The 18,042-nt window shown below is 46.2% G+C and overlaps 1 protein-coding gene across 1 annotated transcript in view; it reads right to left on the bottom strand.

The window, feature by feature from the left end:
- ADAM12 (ADAM metallopeptidase domain 12) overlaps positions 1 to 18,042 on the bottom strand; it is a 397,973-nt gene that overhangs the window by 65,412 nt on the left and 314,519 nt on the right. Inside the window, exon 11 of the mRNA XM_082637797.1 lies at positions 17,811 to 17,959. Coding sequence (XP_082493923.1) covers positions 17,811 to 17,959 — 149 coding nt within the window. The remainder of the gene's footprint in view (positions 1 to 17,810; positions 17,960 to 18,042) is intronic.

Here is an 18,042-nt window from a genome sequence, read left to right on the forward strand (position 1 = left end):
TGAGAGGCCCGCGTACAGCGAAAAAAACAAAAAACAAACAAACAAACAAAAAACAGGGATAGAAACAAGATGAAAGAGATCAGTTTAAGTCCAGGATTTAAAATTCAGAGTACTTGGGAGAGGAGAACAGATCAACTGTTAGCAAAAAAACGACTCTTTTCGTGTCTGTGCTGGATGTGGTCAGACAGAAGTCAAGTTATCTGCGTAATAATACATTTCTAGTTCTCTTAGTTTTTTCCTATTCTGTTGAAGGACAAACCCAAGGTGCTTTTAAAGTTCTCTCTCATTTAGAATCACGAAGGAATAACATCCACCCAATTCACAGCTTTCCAGCCTTGCTCCGAGGAACAGCGTCCAGGCGCTAATTCCTCGAGGTGCCTCTGCTGTAACAACAAAGCAGCAATGTTCTCCTCAGATGCCGAACGAGGTGTGGGTGAGTTCACCGACACTGAAACTGATCCTGGCTCACCATCACTCACAACACAGAGCCGGGCCGCGCAGCGTGTAACCCGATTTCACCAGCAGGACGCCTGCCTTCAAAGTCAGTATAATTAAAACCTCCAGAGGCTGCCGGCCATGGCTCACAGCTCCTGCGCCAGAAGCACATGTGAATAGGTCCTCTTTCCCTCCAATCTGGGCTCGCTCTGAGTGACCCCAGGGAGGCCCCTTGGGAAGGCCAGCAACCCTTCCCCACACCTTCCTGCCCTGTCCGTGGACTGGACCAGTCCACATTCCCACCTCTACGTGAGGACGGAGAAACGCCTCTGCCATCCTCCACGACCTCTCTTGCTGACCAATGGCAATGTGTCCAAGGAGCATTTTGTACCTGCAGAGTATCTTGACTGCCTTCATCCTTCCATGATTTCTCATCATGGAGAACAGGTGACTTATTTCTCTCTGATAGAATATTCCTGAGCCCTATTTGGGCATTTAGAGAAAGTCAGGCTTTAGAGGAAGAAAAGCAGAGAAACCTGTCACTCATCATTCAATTATTCTGCAAATATTTATTCAATACCTACTATATTCCAGGCATTGTTCTAGGCTTTGGGGAGATGGAATGAATAAAACATACACAAATCCCGGCCTTGGTGGAGCTTGCATCTAGTGGGGCAGACGAATAATACAGAAGATAAGGGAATCAATTACCTATTAGAAAGGAATGAGCATTGAAGAGAAAGATAAGACAGGTCAGGGGGAGAGGATGTGCGAGGTGCTGACCTCTTAGGGAGGGTGGTCAGGGAAGACCTCACGGAGGGGAAGGCATTTGGGGCTCTCACCACAAGGATGTGAGGGAACAAGGTGGAAAAACATCAGGAGGAAGAACATTCCAGAAAGAGGGAGGAGCCTGTGCAAAGGCACGTGGGCAGGCGTGACCGGCCTAGAGAACTTTGTTCAGCAGAAAGCAGCAGGCTCTTCTGTCAGTAACACACACCCAGAGGGGCGACCCCTCCCCGGAGAAGACCCCTAAGCCCTTAGAGGTCAGGCTGAGGGCAAAAGACTACCATGGAGCATCATTAAATGGGGGAGGGGAGCTTTGCCCTGCACGGACCAAGCACTGATAATGGTGAAGGTACTCTTCATAAGAATTTCAAACTCTTATTCCCTCATACTTTTTTTTTTTTTTTTTTAAGCAAACTAGTTTTTTTTTTTTTTTTTTTTTTTTTTTTTTTCTGTACGCGGGCCTCTCACCGCTGCGGCCTCTCCCGTTGCGGAGCACAGGCTCCGGACGCGCAGGCTCAGCGGCCATGGCTCATGGGCCCAGCCGCTCTGCGGCATGTGGGATCTTCTCGGACTGGGGCACGAATCCGCGTCCCCTGCATCAGCAGGCGGACTCTCAACCACTGTGCCACCAGGGAAGCCCAAAACTATATCTAACCCGATGGCCTTCCCTCAGTGAACAGAATTCAGTGATCTAAAATGATTTCATGCAAATCAAAACTACACTGAGATACCACCTCACGCCAGTCAGAATGGCCATCATTAAAAAGTCTACAAATAACACATGCTGGAGAGGGTGTGGAGAAAAGGAAGCCCTCCTACACTGTTGGTGGGAATGTTAGCTGGTGTAGCCACTATGGAGAACAATATGGAGGTTTCTCAAAAAAACTAAAAACAGAGTTGCCATAGGATCAAACAATCCCACCCCTGGGCATATATCCAGACAAAACTATAATTCAAAAAGATACTTGCACCCCTATGGTCACAGCAGCACTATTCACAATAGCCAGGACCTGGAAACAACCTAAATGTCCATCGACAGATGAATGAATAAAGATGTGGTACATATACACAATGGAATACTACTCAGCCATAAAAAATGAAATAATGCCATTTGCAGCAACATGAATGGACCTAGAGATTACCATACTAAGTGAAGTAAGTCAGAAAGACAAATACCATGTGATATCACTTATACGTGGAATCTAATATGACACAGATGAACTTATCTATGAAACAGAAACAGACTCACAAACAGAACAGACTTGTAGTTGCCAAGGGGAAGGGGAGGTGGGGGAGGGATGGAGTGGGAGCTTGGGGTTAGCAGATGCAAACTATTATATAGAGAATGGATAAACAACAAGGTCCTTCTGTATTAGCACAGGGAACTATAGTCAATATCCTGTGATAAACCAGAATGGGAAAGAATATAAAAAAGAATGTATGAATATGTGTAACAATCACTTTGCTGTACAGCAGGAATTAACACAACATTGTAAATCAACTATGTTTCAATTAAAAATAAATAAAATGATTTCAAATCTCAAGAGATAAGGGAATTTTATGATACCAAATATCAGAGTCCTGTAATTACAATAGAATCCTAATTTACACATACTTAAACACCTTTTACAATACATCTAAGTGGTCACTGGTTGCACAGTGCCTAGTGCACAAGAGATGTCACTAACTGTTGGCTTAAGGACTCAATGAGCAGTTCACTGGTTTGCATGAAAAATGGGCCAGTGGACCTTGAACACGACATGGAATCCACCCCCCAGCACAGTGTCAGGATCCACAGACAGGATCTATCAGCACAATGGTTATTCAGACTGCTATTTCTCCAATTTGCCCGCACAAAAGAATGCCTCCAGGGATATGCTTGCTCATCACCCTGCTTCCCAGATACCAACTCTGCTTCTGAACTTTGATGATAGCAGAATGAAACTTTTGGGATAGTATGTTCACTACTCCTTCATTCATCCACTCACTCACTGGAGAAGTAATTATTATATTTAAAGCTCTGAGGAGGATCCTATGATGATTAAAATATGGCCCTGGCCCTTCCCACTCTCCCCTTGCTGGACCTTGGCCAAGGGAACAATTGGACACACCTAGTGCCCACACTGCCTCTCCATCCATATAAATAAAATATTAGAAATACAATACATTCACATACATAAATGCATCATGCATATTTATTCACATATAGAAATTATATAAAACATATAAACATATATAATTATATTGAATTGATATATACTCTACATATTTTTTTGGAATAACTATTTGAGAGCCTGCTTTAAGCTAGATGATATGATGGGTACTTTTTCATAGTAATATTTTCTTCTTCTTTATACTTTCTTTTTTAAATGTACATTTTAAAACAACACAGTGAGATAGATAGCGTTATTCCCATTTTGCAAATGAGGTGAAGGGACTTGTTTAAGAGTTCTCAGTTAGGGGATGGCAGAGACTAGATCTGATCCCAAGTTCAGTGATTTAAAAAATTTTTGTTCTTCACTACAGATATCATTTCAGCCCTGGATCACCTGCAGTAAACTCTTGAAACATGGACAGTGATCAAATACAGCCTTGATGTGCTGATTTACATACGAAGGAGGAATCCTTTCATCACTCAAACCACCTGCCTGGATCAGAGCCCCTCAAAGTGTGGTCCCAGCTTCAGCATCACCCAGCAACCTACCAGAAATGCAAACGTTCAGAGCCCATACGGACCTGCCGCCTGAGAAAAAATCGGGGGTGGGGTCCAGCAACTGTTTTAACAAGCTCTCCAGGTGATTTCATTTAAAATTGAGGTAAAATTCACATAACAAATTCATCACTTAAAAATATATAATCCTGGGCTTCCCTGGTGGCGCAGTGGTTGAGAGTCCGCCTGCCAATGCAGGGAACACGGGTTCGTGTCCGGGAGGATCCCACATGCCGCGGAGCGGCTGGGCCCGTGAGCCATGGCCGCTGGGCCTGCGCGTCCGGAGCCTGTGCTCCGCAACGGGAGAGGCCACAACAGTGAGAGGCCCACGTAACGCCAAAAAAAAAAAAAAAAAAAAAAAAAATATATATATATATATATATATAATCCCTCGGCTTTCAGTACATTCACAGTGTTATGCAACCATCACCACTAATTCCAGAACCGTTTCCTGAGCCCCCAAAACAACCCTCACCCCATGAAGCAGTCACTCCTCATCCCCTCTCCCCCCGCGTCCCTGTCAGCCACTAATCTGCTTTCTGTCTCTCTGGATCTGCCTAGTCCAGACATTTCATATAAATGGAATCACCCAGTATGTGACCTTCTATGTCTGGCTTCTCTCACTCAGCATGAAGGTTCATCCACGTTGTGGTGCTATGAGTACCTCCTTTATTTCAGTGACTAATTTTCCCTTGTAAGTAAGACTACCCCACAATTTATTCATCAGGTGATGGTCCAGGTGATTTATCAAATTACCAAAATTAACGCTTGGGAACAACTGACCTCAGTTTAAAATTCAAATGTTGTAAAGATCATATGTGGACAAATCCACACCTATTTGTGTGAACAATAAGAAATGCAAACTAGGTGCATGATAGGTCAGCTTTCTTGCACTTAAACTAGAAATAGTTCTATTTTCCCCTGTGGTTCCATTTTCTAAGAAAAGCTCGAGGTACAGCGTTTGGAAACCTCATGTGATTGTACGCATGTGCTAGAAATTCCATGACAATCTGTCTCTTAAAGCCAAGTTCAAATCACAAATGAATTTTCCAAATATCTTTAAGTGTTAGAGCGGGTTAACTGATTAATCATCGCACTCTATACTAAGTAAGGTACCAGCAAAGGTTCTGACTGTGAACAGAAAGATGTTTCTGTTCTGAAGTTCCTTCCACTTGTTTCAAACTCCAAAGTATGATAGTTCTGCCTTCCTTTGGCTTATTTTGTCCCTTTCTTATTTCATAGCTGTATTCCCTGGACTGTTAATGAAAAGAACATTGAATTGGGCCCTATAGTTGCTCATGACATTGAAGATCACAGGTAGCCCATTGTCGGTAGTTTAAAAAGACAAGCCTCAGCTTCTTCTACAGCTTTCGGCAAACTCATCACAACGTGCTTTTTAATACTTTTCATAAATTATCCCAAATATGCCAGGACAGCAGCTAATTGAATTGACATATAGCAGTGACAGGCTGGTGCAAAGCAATAAAATTCGAGAATTATTCAGAAAAGAACCCCCTTTGCATGATACTTTCCCTTGGCAACAAGAATGCTTTAAAATGATTATACCTAGGACCCAGAAAAATGTGCTGCTTTCAGCTCACGGGCAGAGAATTTCTTGCAGACACCTCACCAGGGTGCCTGGCTCCTGTTCAGATGTGACCTCTTTAGTTAGACACATCTGCCTTTTTTCCTAATATTTACCAACCAAGGACCCTTGGGGGCAAGTTTACCATGCTGAATGCAAGGTTAGAAATAAAAAGCCGATGAAATAGACAACCAGGTGATTTTGGAAAACACACACACACACACACACAACCCACTTTTCGAAAGAGGAATGCCACTTATGGCTTCCCACCATAAATGCAGTCACAGCTTAATATTTCAGCCCGTCACCAAGTTGCCAAGTAAAACATTATTAGGGGCTACTTTTACTTTGACAAATCTGCAGTCAGAAAATTCTTTTCTTGTAGGAGCTTATTGTGCATCTCACGGCTGTATTCTTGGGGGTGAATCATACTAAGCCCATTTATCAGTCTTGACAGTGGAAGTCGGGAGTTATCTGCCTTGCAAAAGCTCTCCGGGAATTATCTTTTCTTGTTGGCAATTAGGCAGTTAGGAAAAGCAGCTGCAAGCAGGCTGGATTCACCGGGGCTGCAGGTCACACTGTTCTTGATGTTTCCTTGGACTGCCCTCCCTCATTAATAAATGTGTGCTGGGTCCCAAAGAATCCAGGTTTCTCAGCTCCAAGCTCTGGTGGGCGGGGGTCGGGGGACAACAGTCCGCATGCAGATTGCAGCAAAGAAAGGCAAGTGACCGGAGGAAGGAGGATGGAACAGTCTGGGCAGCTGCTGAGAACAGCTTGGAGCTGACATAACCGTGTGACAGGAAAAGCCAACGTTGCAGGAAACCAGGGATGGGAAGCCATCCAGATTTCTCTGTTTAAATCGATTGAAAAAAACCAAAAAAAACAACACCTCACATCTTCTACAGCTGGTAAATGATTAGATGGTAAAGGGATAACTGGTTTGGGGAAATATGTTGCTGACATTCCGCCTCCCCCTGATTTCTTCTTGCAGACCGAGATGGAGTTTTATTTTCTCCTGACAGTGGAAGTGACAGAGGCAGCAGATCTGGGAGGCTACGGTCGATCTGGGCACATGGCACAGAGCAGCTGGAGAAGAATCGAAATTGGAGACTAAGTCTGAGCACCCCATCTAGTAAAACTAAAGCTCAGTTTTAAAACCAAGCCTCAGTTTTCACACCTGCAGGCCGGGAATAATAACGACCTTGCACGCTGAGGGAGAGAACAAATGAGCTTCAAACACAAGCGGGAAAGTCTTTGGTTAACTTCAAAGATGCTAGCTGCCAATATCTGCCTGAAAAAGATGTGTATCTCTTCCTTATTTAGAGGTGCTGTTTTGGCTATTTCAAATTAGGATTTGCCAGTGCCTTGTACGTTCTAGGGCTTAGAAACATTTTCCAGTACAGTGCAGAATTTATTACAATTGTAGCCAAAATGTAGCAATCTTTAAACTGTAAAACCACAAGTACAGGTCAACTCGAGAGAAGGGTGATTCAGGAGGCAAAGGAACCATCAAGCAGTTAAATAGGATCCCTCAATTTAATACATGTGTGGTGTTAAAGACTCTGCTCATTCTGGAAGGGCCGAGCCATCTCTAGCTCAACCAGAACATGGGCTTAGGAAGCATAAACAACCAACCGAACCACCAACCAACACAAACAAAGACGCTGTTTACAGGACTGTTACCCGCCATGCCGCTGGCTGTGGTGGTTCTGAGTCATTGGAACTTTTTCCAAAGGACTCTCCCAAAGCTCTAGTGACATGAGCACCCTGCACGTATTCTTCTGACCTCTTCCTCCACAGCCAAGCTGCTAGGCGGGGGCTCGGAGGGAAATGTGGCCACAGACAGAGCAGACCTGCCCTCCGTTCTCTGACAGCGCGACCTACTGACTCTTCATCACTAAATCTGCAACCAGCCTAAAGAGCTTTTCCAAAAACAAACAATAACACACAGTTCAAGGCCAAGTTCTACGCATTCCTAGATCCTCCAGGAGCACAAGACTCACACTGTCACCATCTTCTCTTCCTAGGGGAACGCAGGGCCCACGGACACCAATGGGTGCAAGAAGTCTTGGTTGGGATAGATTTGCTCGGCCGAGTGTCAACCCCAAAGTTCTCGGGCCACCTTGAGAAAAACCGTTAGGTTTTTCACAATTACGCCCTGGAATAAAAGCTTGTAGTCACCATGCTCATAATTTAGGAGTGACCCAGAGGCACGTCCTGTTGGGGAAGGCAGTGGTGTCTGCACCCGTGGCAGCTGGCCTGGTCGTCAGCAGCCTGGCAGGACTGAGGTGCAGCCCAAGGTCACCCCGTTTCAGGGGATTTTGACTTCATCTCGTCCTGCACGTCCAGGATAATGAGTAAAAATATTAATAGCACTTACCATTCTTGAGCAAGGGCCTGCTGTGGACCAGAAGCCTGGTGGGCATCCTCACTCACCGACTGCCCAGTGAGTCAGATTATATCATTCCTATTTTACAGATGAGGACACCGAGGCACAGAGCAGTTAGACACCTTGCCACAGTCCTCTGGTTCCAGGGTCAGGACTGAAAACCCAGCTTCCTGACCTGAAGGCCTGTGTTTTCCCTCTGCAGCCATGCTGCCTCAAGGGCAGTCAGGAGGCCTCCGGCAGCCTCAGGTGTGACGGGGTGCAAATGGCCCGGAGCCAGCAGCAGCATATTCAGGAAGAAGAGGGCAGTGGCCCAGGAATCTCTGGCTCCCTGGAGTCGGGTGCAGGTAACAGTGAGGCTCACGGTCCTGCCGGCTACTCGGAGGGCACCGTCGGGCACCTCCCTGAACGGCTTTGAGGCCAGGAGAAATGGCGGCCGGAAGCCGGGATTTATGGAGCACACCTGCGGCCACGCACACACCTGAGGGAGGTTGTGAGCCCACGCAGGTCTCAACAAGCTGCGGGCAGAGGGAACCGCCGCCCGCCGGGACAGCACGGGCTCTGCCGGAGGACTTTCCCGGGCATGCTGGGAGGTGGATGTGGACCCGAGTCCCACTCCGCCCGGCCAAGGGTGCCCGGCGTGACCCTGAACACGCGGGCTCACTCCACAGAACGGAACCCCGGCGGAGCACACAGGAATGGAAAGTGACTGCATTAGGACCAAACGCTTGACCCCGTGGGCTGCCAGATGGGCCGCAGACGGCGAGGCAAACCACCGGGCCAGGAGCGAATGATCAAAAAGTCCTTAGAGGACATTTCCATTGTTAATAGCAAACACCTGGGGCCCAGAATGGAGCCATCTGTGGCACGTTATAATTCATGTCTTTAACACGTGAACTTTGACCTCGGCTCCTCCTCCCCGGAAACCAATTAAAGTGTAAATGTAATTTCTCAGAATTTTTAATAAAGAAGGAGACCAGCAAGGCCCTGGTCGGTTGAGAGGTGCACAGGCGGCCTCTGGGCGTTATCAGAAAGTAGACCTTTCGCTTCTGTGCTCTGACGGCTGTTTCCTCCCGAGCCCAGTCCCTAAAGGCAGGGGACTCAGGGCAGGGCACCAGCACCCCACTAGAGGAGCCCAGCCCATCCGAGGCAGTGTCTCAGACTGGCTCCTCAGCTTCATCACAGGAAGAGGCCGCTGTCTCTGCGTGGGGCTCGTCGGGGGTGAGGTTCTGGCAGACATAAACAGATTCAGGGGTTAACAGAAGGCAGTTTACACAGCGAGATTGCTCCGCCCTCTCCTCCTGCCCCAGGAGACAGACCTGTATAGAGCATGCCCGTTGCATCTGCTGACTCTGCAAGTCTGCAACACTTTTAATCAAACAGGATAGGAAAAGTGGTCATGGTAGATACTTCCAAGCCACCCAACGAGGGCTGAAGTCTTTTTGGCCCTGTTCTTACCTCACTGAGCTCCTGATGCTGGGCTGGCCATCAGGGCAGCCTGAAACTCAAGAGCTGTGAAGACTGGCACCCATGTCCCCGTTCCCGCCCCCAACGCTGCCCCAGGGGATTGGGAACCGAAGGTTCCTTTGCTCACAGGGGCCAGGGAATAGGCCAGAGGCTGTGGGCTGATCATCTTGAGTCTGGCCCTGACCAACCATGGGGACTCTGGCCTTTCTGATCCTCAGTTTTCTCATCTGTATGATGGAGGCGATTGTATCTGCCCTTTCCTCTTAGAACTGTGACAGTTACATGAGAAAGGAGATGTGAAAGCTCTTTGTAAACTGGAGAGTAATCTGTGAGGTCTACAGGGTCTTATTCTTACAACTACTTTCAGTTTTTATAGTTTTAACTTCCCACCTCCTACTTTAGCTAAATTAAGCACAGGCTTGCCGGAGAAGCCACTTACGGAAGAAGTCCACCTTTTGCAAGTAAATTGCTCCTTGGTCTCCATGGAGTTAAAGAAAAACAAAAAACGATGGACTCAGCCTCCTATTTACCTGGGGTTTCTCAGTCCTTATTCTTTTTTAGTTTGCTTTCGTTTTTCTCTTTATTGTCTTGTTTCTGTTCTTGTGAGTTATCATAACTCCATTGTAGATGATGTGGAATATACAATAAATGAAAATGCGGCAGCAAATGCTACCGTATAAAAGACAGTGGTCTCAGAATCTTCTCCTTAGAAGCTTAGCCAATACATGAAAGGTGAAATGTGGCTTCACTCTGCACACATCTGATTGTGCTGGAATCACCGTCCATCTGTCCATCCACCCAGCCGCCCATCCATCCATCCATCCATCCATCCATCCATCCATCCATCCATCCATCCGTCCACCCATCCATCCTTTCAGTCAAGAAGAATTTACTGAAATCTACTATACGTTCCAGGTGCTGGGGCTCCAGCAATGAACAAAACAGACAAAATTCCTGACCGAGTAGAGCTTAAAGTGGGTCCTTCTGAATACTGCTGATCACAGACAGGCCCAGAATTTACCCTTGACCTCACTCTGTGGCCTCTGTGCCAAAAGTCCTGGGGAAAGGAGGAAGCCGTGTGTGTGTGTGTGTGTGTGTGTGTGTGTGCGCGTGTGTGCGTGCATGTAAGTGGGGAGGGCTTGGCAGAATTTCAGCGGCAATGTTTTCACACATGTTCTACCACAAATAAAATGCTGGATTAACGAGCAATGACAGGAAATAATTCTCTGCTGTTGTAACCTAAGTTGAAGGAGATTTGCAGAACTAAATGGCTTAAAAATGGGCCAGCCTTCCTGCTTCCCAGAAGTCACACAGGGACAAAGCTCTGTACTGAGAAGGCTTCAGTTCCCGCCTGGAGCCTGAACACGGCAAATACAGCCGAGGTGACCTCCACATGGTAAGCAGCCCCGGGAGGCAGGATGGCACGGCCGCCCCAGTCTCAGCCTCAGTCTGGACCACGGAGCTCCCTCGAAGTCTGCGGTGGGAAGCCAGCACATCTTTCTCTGACTAATACCCCAGGATAGATGCCCTTCTCCTCTTCCTGAGGTTTACAGCTGCTGCACATTTTTATTTGAGATAAAAGGAAGGTGGAAAATCAGAGGCCTGGTTCCTGGTGACTCAGCCTAACGTCTTGGGGCTTCCACTTGGGTAGTTTTGAAAACGTAAGCAATTCATTTAACTTTCTGAGCTCCACCTCCTCATCCTTAAAATGGGTATAACCGCACCCACCTCACACCGCTGACTGATGAAAGATACATCCCCAGTAATCTCTAGGGCCAAAGTCAAGTCTGCCTCCGTTCACTTCCCCCAAACTGGATATTCAAGGAGCAGTGCTATGCGGACCAGTCTCCCTAGCTTGACCTCTGTTTTGCATCCAGCTTAAGAGGAGAGGACATTCTACCATGCCCTTGGGCAGTGACTTTTACTATCCCAACTCTGCATTAATTGCAGACAAACTCCTTCATTTTCCAGTGAGCAATATCTAATCCCACAGAGAAGAAATAAGAACATGGTCTGTATCGAGGGGTCCTCTTGAACTGCTGTCAGGAATATCTCCTCCCAGTTCATTTCCCCCTTATCGTCATGTTGGTAAGTAGTCAACTCAGTTACTCTAGCTGGATAGTTAAATTGATTCTTCCCTGTAGCGTTTTAATGTTACTAGAGTGCCTCATTTTGTTGTTGTTTATTTATTTATTTTTTACTCCTTGGATAAAGATTTCCATTGTTTTCCCTACTGCACCTTGAAGAAGGAAGTGAAGACTTCCTTAAACTTTCCATTGAGAAAAAAAAATAATCACCTTCAAATGAAGAACTGATATGAGGAAATGATTTTCTCCAATCCCATGCTCATAAAATCCCTTTATAATAAGTGTATTTCATGACCTCAGATAGATCCTCAACCTTCAAATGGGGGTGAGTTTTAATTATGTATGTTCTGCACCGATTTTCAGGAAAGCAAGTGCTTCTTGAAAGGGGATAGCCTTTCCAGATACATCGAATTTCTATCAATTGCTACCACATCTGAAACTTGGGAACTTTTCACTGAAAAGTGCAGTTGATTTTAGTTTCCCGAATCACATTTTCAGATAGAGGCCTCCTCAAAAATAAATCCAAATTTCCTGTAACATGAGCTAGGAATTCTCGAGGAGGGTCTGCCTAACCCTATGCAATTCTTCCAGGATGGGTTCAGACTGGACTTTACTCCAGAATGTTCCCTGTCCAACACCCCTTCCAACCTTTGCTCCTTGTTCACAATGAATTATTGGTCATTTTTTAAAAAATGTGAGATGCTATTATGGTGATGTTTAAAATTTTCTCCTTATCTTTTAGAGGCACAACTGAAGTACTTATAGATGATGTTATGATACCCAGGACTGTGTAAATAGATGAGATTAGGTGCCCCTGTTGTGAGCCCCATGGCACCCCAAAATGTCCCCTATCAGCCCTGAGCTTCCAGTCTGTAATCACCAGTTTACTTGCCTGGGATCCCTACCACAATATAAGGGCCTAGAAATCAAGGTTCCTGCCTTTTGTGTCCGTGGCCCCACTCTGCTCCTTGGAATCTGGCACACAGGTACCCAGTAAATACGAGCTGAGTAAGTGAGTGGTTTTGCTATAATTGGTCACCCAGCCCTGTTTCCTGAGTTGGAGGCAGGGCCTGTGTCCTCTCAGCTTTCCTGAGAGAAGGTTGAACTTGGGTGGAGGCCATCCAGCTGTGATCCACGTCCAGACAGCTGTGCAGCAGGGAGGTATGCAATGAATGTTTCCTGAATTGAATTATACGGAATCGAATGAGCCAATTATCCACACTTCTGAGGAAGTGGAATGGCAATGCTTTCACCTTGAACATGGTTATTTGATCTACTTGTAGATGTTATTCCTGAATGCCCAACCTCAGCTGAATGTAAATTATCTACACCCCTGGTGAGCAAGCAAGCGGTAACCCTCATTCGCTTATTTTCTCGGCCCACATTCTCCAGGGCACTCAACACACTGCCCTCCACTGTCCCTTGGCAGCCAGGCAGCACATTCTTTGCTTGAGAGCCGTTTGCCAGTCTGGATTAAACAAAACCCAAACAGCCCCAAGCTCTGAATCTTAGTATCAGCATGAAAACTATGGCACCAACTCCCTTCAGATATACCAGATATATAGATCTGTATATATCTCTTCAGATATATAGAGTGTGGAAGTGCTCTTTTGTGGCTGTTGAAGTAGAGCCCTTAAAGAATCTTACTAGAGGAAAAGCAAAGTGGAATCCTAAACAGAAGAGAACCTTTGACATCAAGTCTACAAGACCGCTGAGGTGAGCGGGTGAAGCTGTGGTGTGATCCGCCCCCCGGTGTGCTAAGTGCAGGCTCCTTCTTAAGGGATCCCAAGTGCCTAGTAATTACACTAAAATAAAATGAGAGTTTATATACCATTTCTTTTTTAACAAGAAGCTCCCCCCTATTTTTTACAGACAGTAAACCCCTTAATTTGGCAAACTACAATAGCTCAGATGCTACGCCATCTTCTTAAAAGTGAAGAATTCTTTTTTTTTTTTTTTTGCTAAAAGTGAAGAATTCTTAAAAGAAAACTCAGATCATGTTACGGTCCCGCCTAAAACCCTCCAACGATGGTTCCCTGCCCTGGAGACGAATCCATGTTCCTACCGCGGCGTGGGCTTTGCGTGTTCCGGCCCCTCCTTTCTCTCCAGTGGCATCAGCACCACTTCCCTCCAGCCCCACCCCGTTCCGATCCAGCCCCACCAGACACTGGCTTCCCGTTGGTGATGCTTTCCCTCCTCATGGTGTCCCCTCTGCCCAAGCCCACGTCCTTCCATCTCTGCAGGCTCTCCATCCCTCTCTTCCTGTTGGTCTTGGCTTAAACGTCATCTCCACGGAGAGGTCTCCCCCAAAGCACTAATTAACGTCGGGTCCCCCAGCCCACGTGTCTCCTTTCTATCCTCTTCCTTTTCTTCCTTCATAGCATTTCTTCCAACCTGCAGTTTTTGATTTACTGTTTTTCCAGACTGTCTTCCCCACAAGAACGCAAGTTCCATGAGGGCAAGAAAAGGGTCTGTCCTGTTCGTGGCTGAAATAACCCCAACATCTATCAAAGCAGGTGGCACGTTGCAGGAGCTGAGTTACCGTGGGTTTCCGATCCAGCTGTATCCCCTCAAGAGATGGCTCTTTGACTCCAACTCTCACAGTAACAGAAAATTTTCCTCAAAGAAATAAAAGGGAGCTCTGAGAGTAGCTTTTGAATGTTAATACTGCCTTTTTTTTCTACTCTAGGAAGTGACATTTACTATTATAGTAAATTTTCTTTTCCCAAAGTGCTCAAATTATTCATGTTTTTCTTACTCCCATAAATGTGGCATACTTAGTCCTCAACCCCTTGAAGACCAAATGCTCCAAGAAGCTCATCAATGGATGGACTCAACTGAGTTCAAACTCCCACACGAATCCCCAGATATTGCTTTTGCCAAGGAGTAATTTCCAAGACAGGCCTTAATGTTAACTATCCAAAGACATACAACACACTCACACACACTCAAAGACTTGCAGTAATTAATGACACAACCTGTAAGGACACCCCCTCCAACTATTCCCATAACACGCAACTGAAGTCATGACACCCATGTTTAAAAGAATTCTCCTCCATCCTCGTATTTTTAGGCCTTTGGGTCCAATTCGTCAACGATGGCAGTTGGTGAAATTTCACGGTACGGATTCTGGAATGTTTTGATAAAGAATAAACAAGGGGTATTAAGGGATGCCTTTCTTTCCTTTAAACCGTCTGCAATACATGGTTCTTTTCGATTCTGGGAGAGTTTCGTCTCGTGAAAGCAGTCCCTGATTCATCTCTTTGCAAGTCACATTTGGGGCTGAGACTTAAATCACATTTTTAGCATTTGCCACTCATGTCTGAATCAGCAGTGGGGAGGAAGTTGGGAGGAAGGTTCGGGTGGGGGCCAGTTGAAAACGAGCCATTCACACAGAAACCACGGGCGCCTACATGGTAGTAGAAGTGCTTTCCAGCAACTATGAGCGGGAATTCTGAAAAAACAAAAAGCCTTTAACTCTTCAATGGTGCCAAGGTCCCTGTAAGCTAAATAATAATAATAATACCTCCATATATTTGTGGAGTGATTTACAATTTACAAAGACATATGATCTCATCTAATCCACTCTCCCACTCTCATGGGGACTCTGTGAGGTAAGAGAATGACCACATCGAGATAATACTGGAGATTAAAAGCAGTCTGGAAATTCTAAAATGGGTGATGGATGACTGAGATGGCCGCAACAGCTTGACCTCCTCCTTACTGTGGGCTTTTGTGATTAATTCACCCACTTGCTTAGGAAGTTTCTTTCCATCTGAGAAAATTAAAAACGCCAATCTCTGGACAGGAATGTGGGATCATAAATGAGAACCAAATAGAGAAGATTTACGCGAAAGCACAAGCTCAGCAAAAGAGGAAGCTCAGAAATCGCTAATAAGGTATAAATCAAGGAAAGGCTATTAGCAAACCCCTGGTAAGAAAAAAACAGCTTTTTAAATGATTTGCTGAGCTCTTAACAATACCATTTCTACCTATGATTTTCAAATATCTCCTGGGTAATTTGGCTTGCAATCCTTAAATGCTGCCATGAAGACTTTCCAATTTGAAGGGATTTACACAAAATTACAGAGAGTACCAGAAAGCAATGCCTTGCTATTGTGCCTCCAGAATTGTAGGACTCTTAGGGCTGTAGGGTCTTTCTCATCTTGCATTCTCCACAACAAAAAACACAGGGGTCAAAGTATTTGTTTAATGTGTGAACAAACAAGTGAAAGGATAGGTGGATGAATGAATGGATGGATGGATGGAATGATGAAAAGATGGACAAATGGATGGATGGGTGGAAGGACAGATGAAATGAATAATGAATGAAATGAATAATGAATAATAATGATGGGTGGAAGGACAGATGAAATGAATAATGAATAGATGGATGGATGGATGGATGGAGGGAAGGAAGGAAGGAAGGAAAAATAAAGACTGATCACTCATTTTACTGATAAAAACATAAGAGCCAGAGGGGTTACTAATTTGCTTGTTTTACCAAAAACAACTAGTGTCAGAATTGAGGCTAGTTGAGGCTCAGGTCTCTTCAATCCCAGTGCAGTATCCCCAGTCTAGATTTTCCTCTCTTCCATTCGCCTCTTTTATCAAGAGTTCTGGACCATTAACAATATTAACAATCCAATCTTCTTAGTCTTTGAGAACCACTTTTGGAGGCATATAGGCTGCCGTGTTTGTGCCTACTTAATAATCAGGGAGATTAAGCACTGACTGAATTTTCCCTGGCCACTTGGAGCTCATCGAGAATGAGAAAGCATGAAGGCCACTCAGTTCCACGTCACCTTCCTGCCAATCTCCTCCCCAGAGATTCTGGACCCTATCTGGGCTGGTGGAATATTGGAAACAGAAGACACTCACAGGCCCTGGCCCAACCTCACCCCCCTAAGAAGGGATTCTTTGCCCCAAATCCCCAACAAGCAGCTATTCTGCCCCGGCCTGGGGAGTTTAAATGACAAGGAGCACCCTGCTTCTGGGAGCAACCTGCCTCCCTTTGGGGAAGCTCTCCTTATTGGATTTTGCAACATTTCACTTCCTGTTGGTGTTGGGCCTAAGATACTTTCACTTCCTGCTCAGGTTCTCAGCTTCTGTCATCACAGACTCAGAGAGCAAGTTCCTCTACTAGGTCTTGGTGAGTCCCTGGAATTGTGCTTAAGACAGAGCCTCAAGCAAAAACAATGCACACCTGAAGGCTTTGTGCTAATGGTGGTGATGGACCGGAGAAGCAGCGCCTTGCTGGGAAAAGACGCCTTATCGACCAGCACCCGTGAAATGACATGACGTGAGCCACGAAGTTCTGCCCTACAGGCCATTCAAGAGGAGGTCCACGAGGCTATTGGTTGTAAAAGCATAACCACGTTCTGTAACAATCCATCCCTCTTCCGGCAGTTTTCATCCTCTTTAAGCAGGTGCCCCGCCCTCCGCGTACACCACGACTTCGCAGAGGCCAGCCTTCAGGCTGCCCGTCCGCACTTGCTTCTTGTTCCCAGTGCTTCCTTTCAGCAAACTCAGAGAGCAGACTTGGCCTAGGAAGTGCCGTAAAGATAAAAGCACTGGGAAGGTCTCAAGGTATGAAAAAGAAGCTGGCATCATAACAAGTGCGTGTTTTCCTTCACTAGTGAAAATCTTCCTACGTTAGCACACCATTCTAGTTTGGGAGGGGCCTGTAGAGGTGTAGGGACACATCATAATCTGTAATCACTCCAAGCTGCATCTATTTCTACCTCCTCTGAATGCTGCAGTAATGAAACTGTCTTCCTTTTTTTCTGGGTGAATCAAGTCTAGCGTTTCAGAAAGGCATGAAATGAGGAAGAATGACATAATTTACTGAAAAGGAAAAGTCCCATCATTTAAACCTTTAAGATCTGAGAAGGGGATGTGGTATTAGAGGCGGGGGCCCTACAAATCCCCAAGCTACTGACACATTTCAGCTCCAACCCAGGGCCAACCCAGAGGGAAGACGTCCCCACACGGGACATCCCCACACGGGACCCATCTAACCGCGCCCGCTTTGCACCGTGGCTTTTTTGCACGCCCAGACGGAGCTGTAGGTGCGAATCAAAACCATGTGCTGGGATTGTAGGGTAATTCGCGATCTCTGAACAAAGGCAGGATCCATGCCCACCACTTCTTAGGGAGGCGCTCAGGCCTCATGCCCTGTGCTCTGCAATCTGGGTGCTTCTCTCAGGGAAGCACGGTCCACGGAGTTTCTTTCGGGAAGCTTCCATGGGTGCTCTGGCCAGAAAACCAGGGAGCTCTTTGCCCGGCTGTTTCCCAATACATATTTCAAGGCGCACCCCGGCTCTCAGAACAGCTGGAAGCATCAGTACTTGCCCGGTTGAGGGGTTCATGATGCAGCCTCCTTTGTCGGCAGCCGTTCTGCAGCTACAGCCCCTCTCCAGAGTGTCATGGTTCATCCCGAAATTGTGTCCCAGCTCATGGGCCAGGGTCACAGCCGCGCCAAGCGGACTGTCTGAATGGTCCTCAAAGAAAATACAAGAGCACAATGTATAGTTCACATCTTTTTGGCCTCTTTCCCAGCCACGCCCCTCCCCTCAGCCCTGCC

Source organism: Mesoplodon mirus (genome assembly GCF_964341445.2).
Source record: "Mesoplodon mirus genome assembly, chromosome: 2".
Taxonomy (NCBI): domain Eukaryota; kingdom Metazoa; phylum Chordata; class Mammalia; order Artiodactyla; family Ziphiidae; genus Mesoplodon; species Mesoplodon mirus.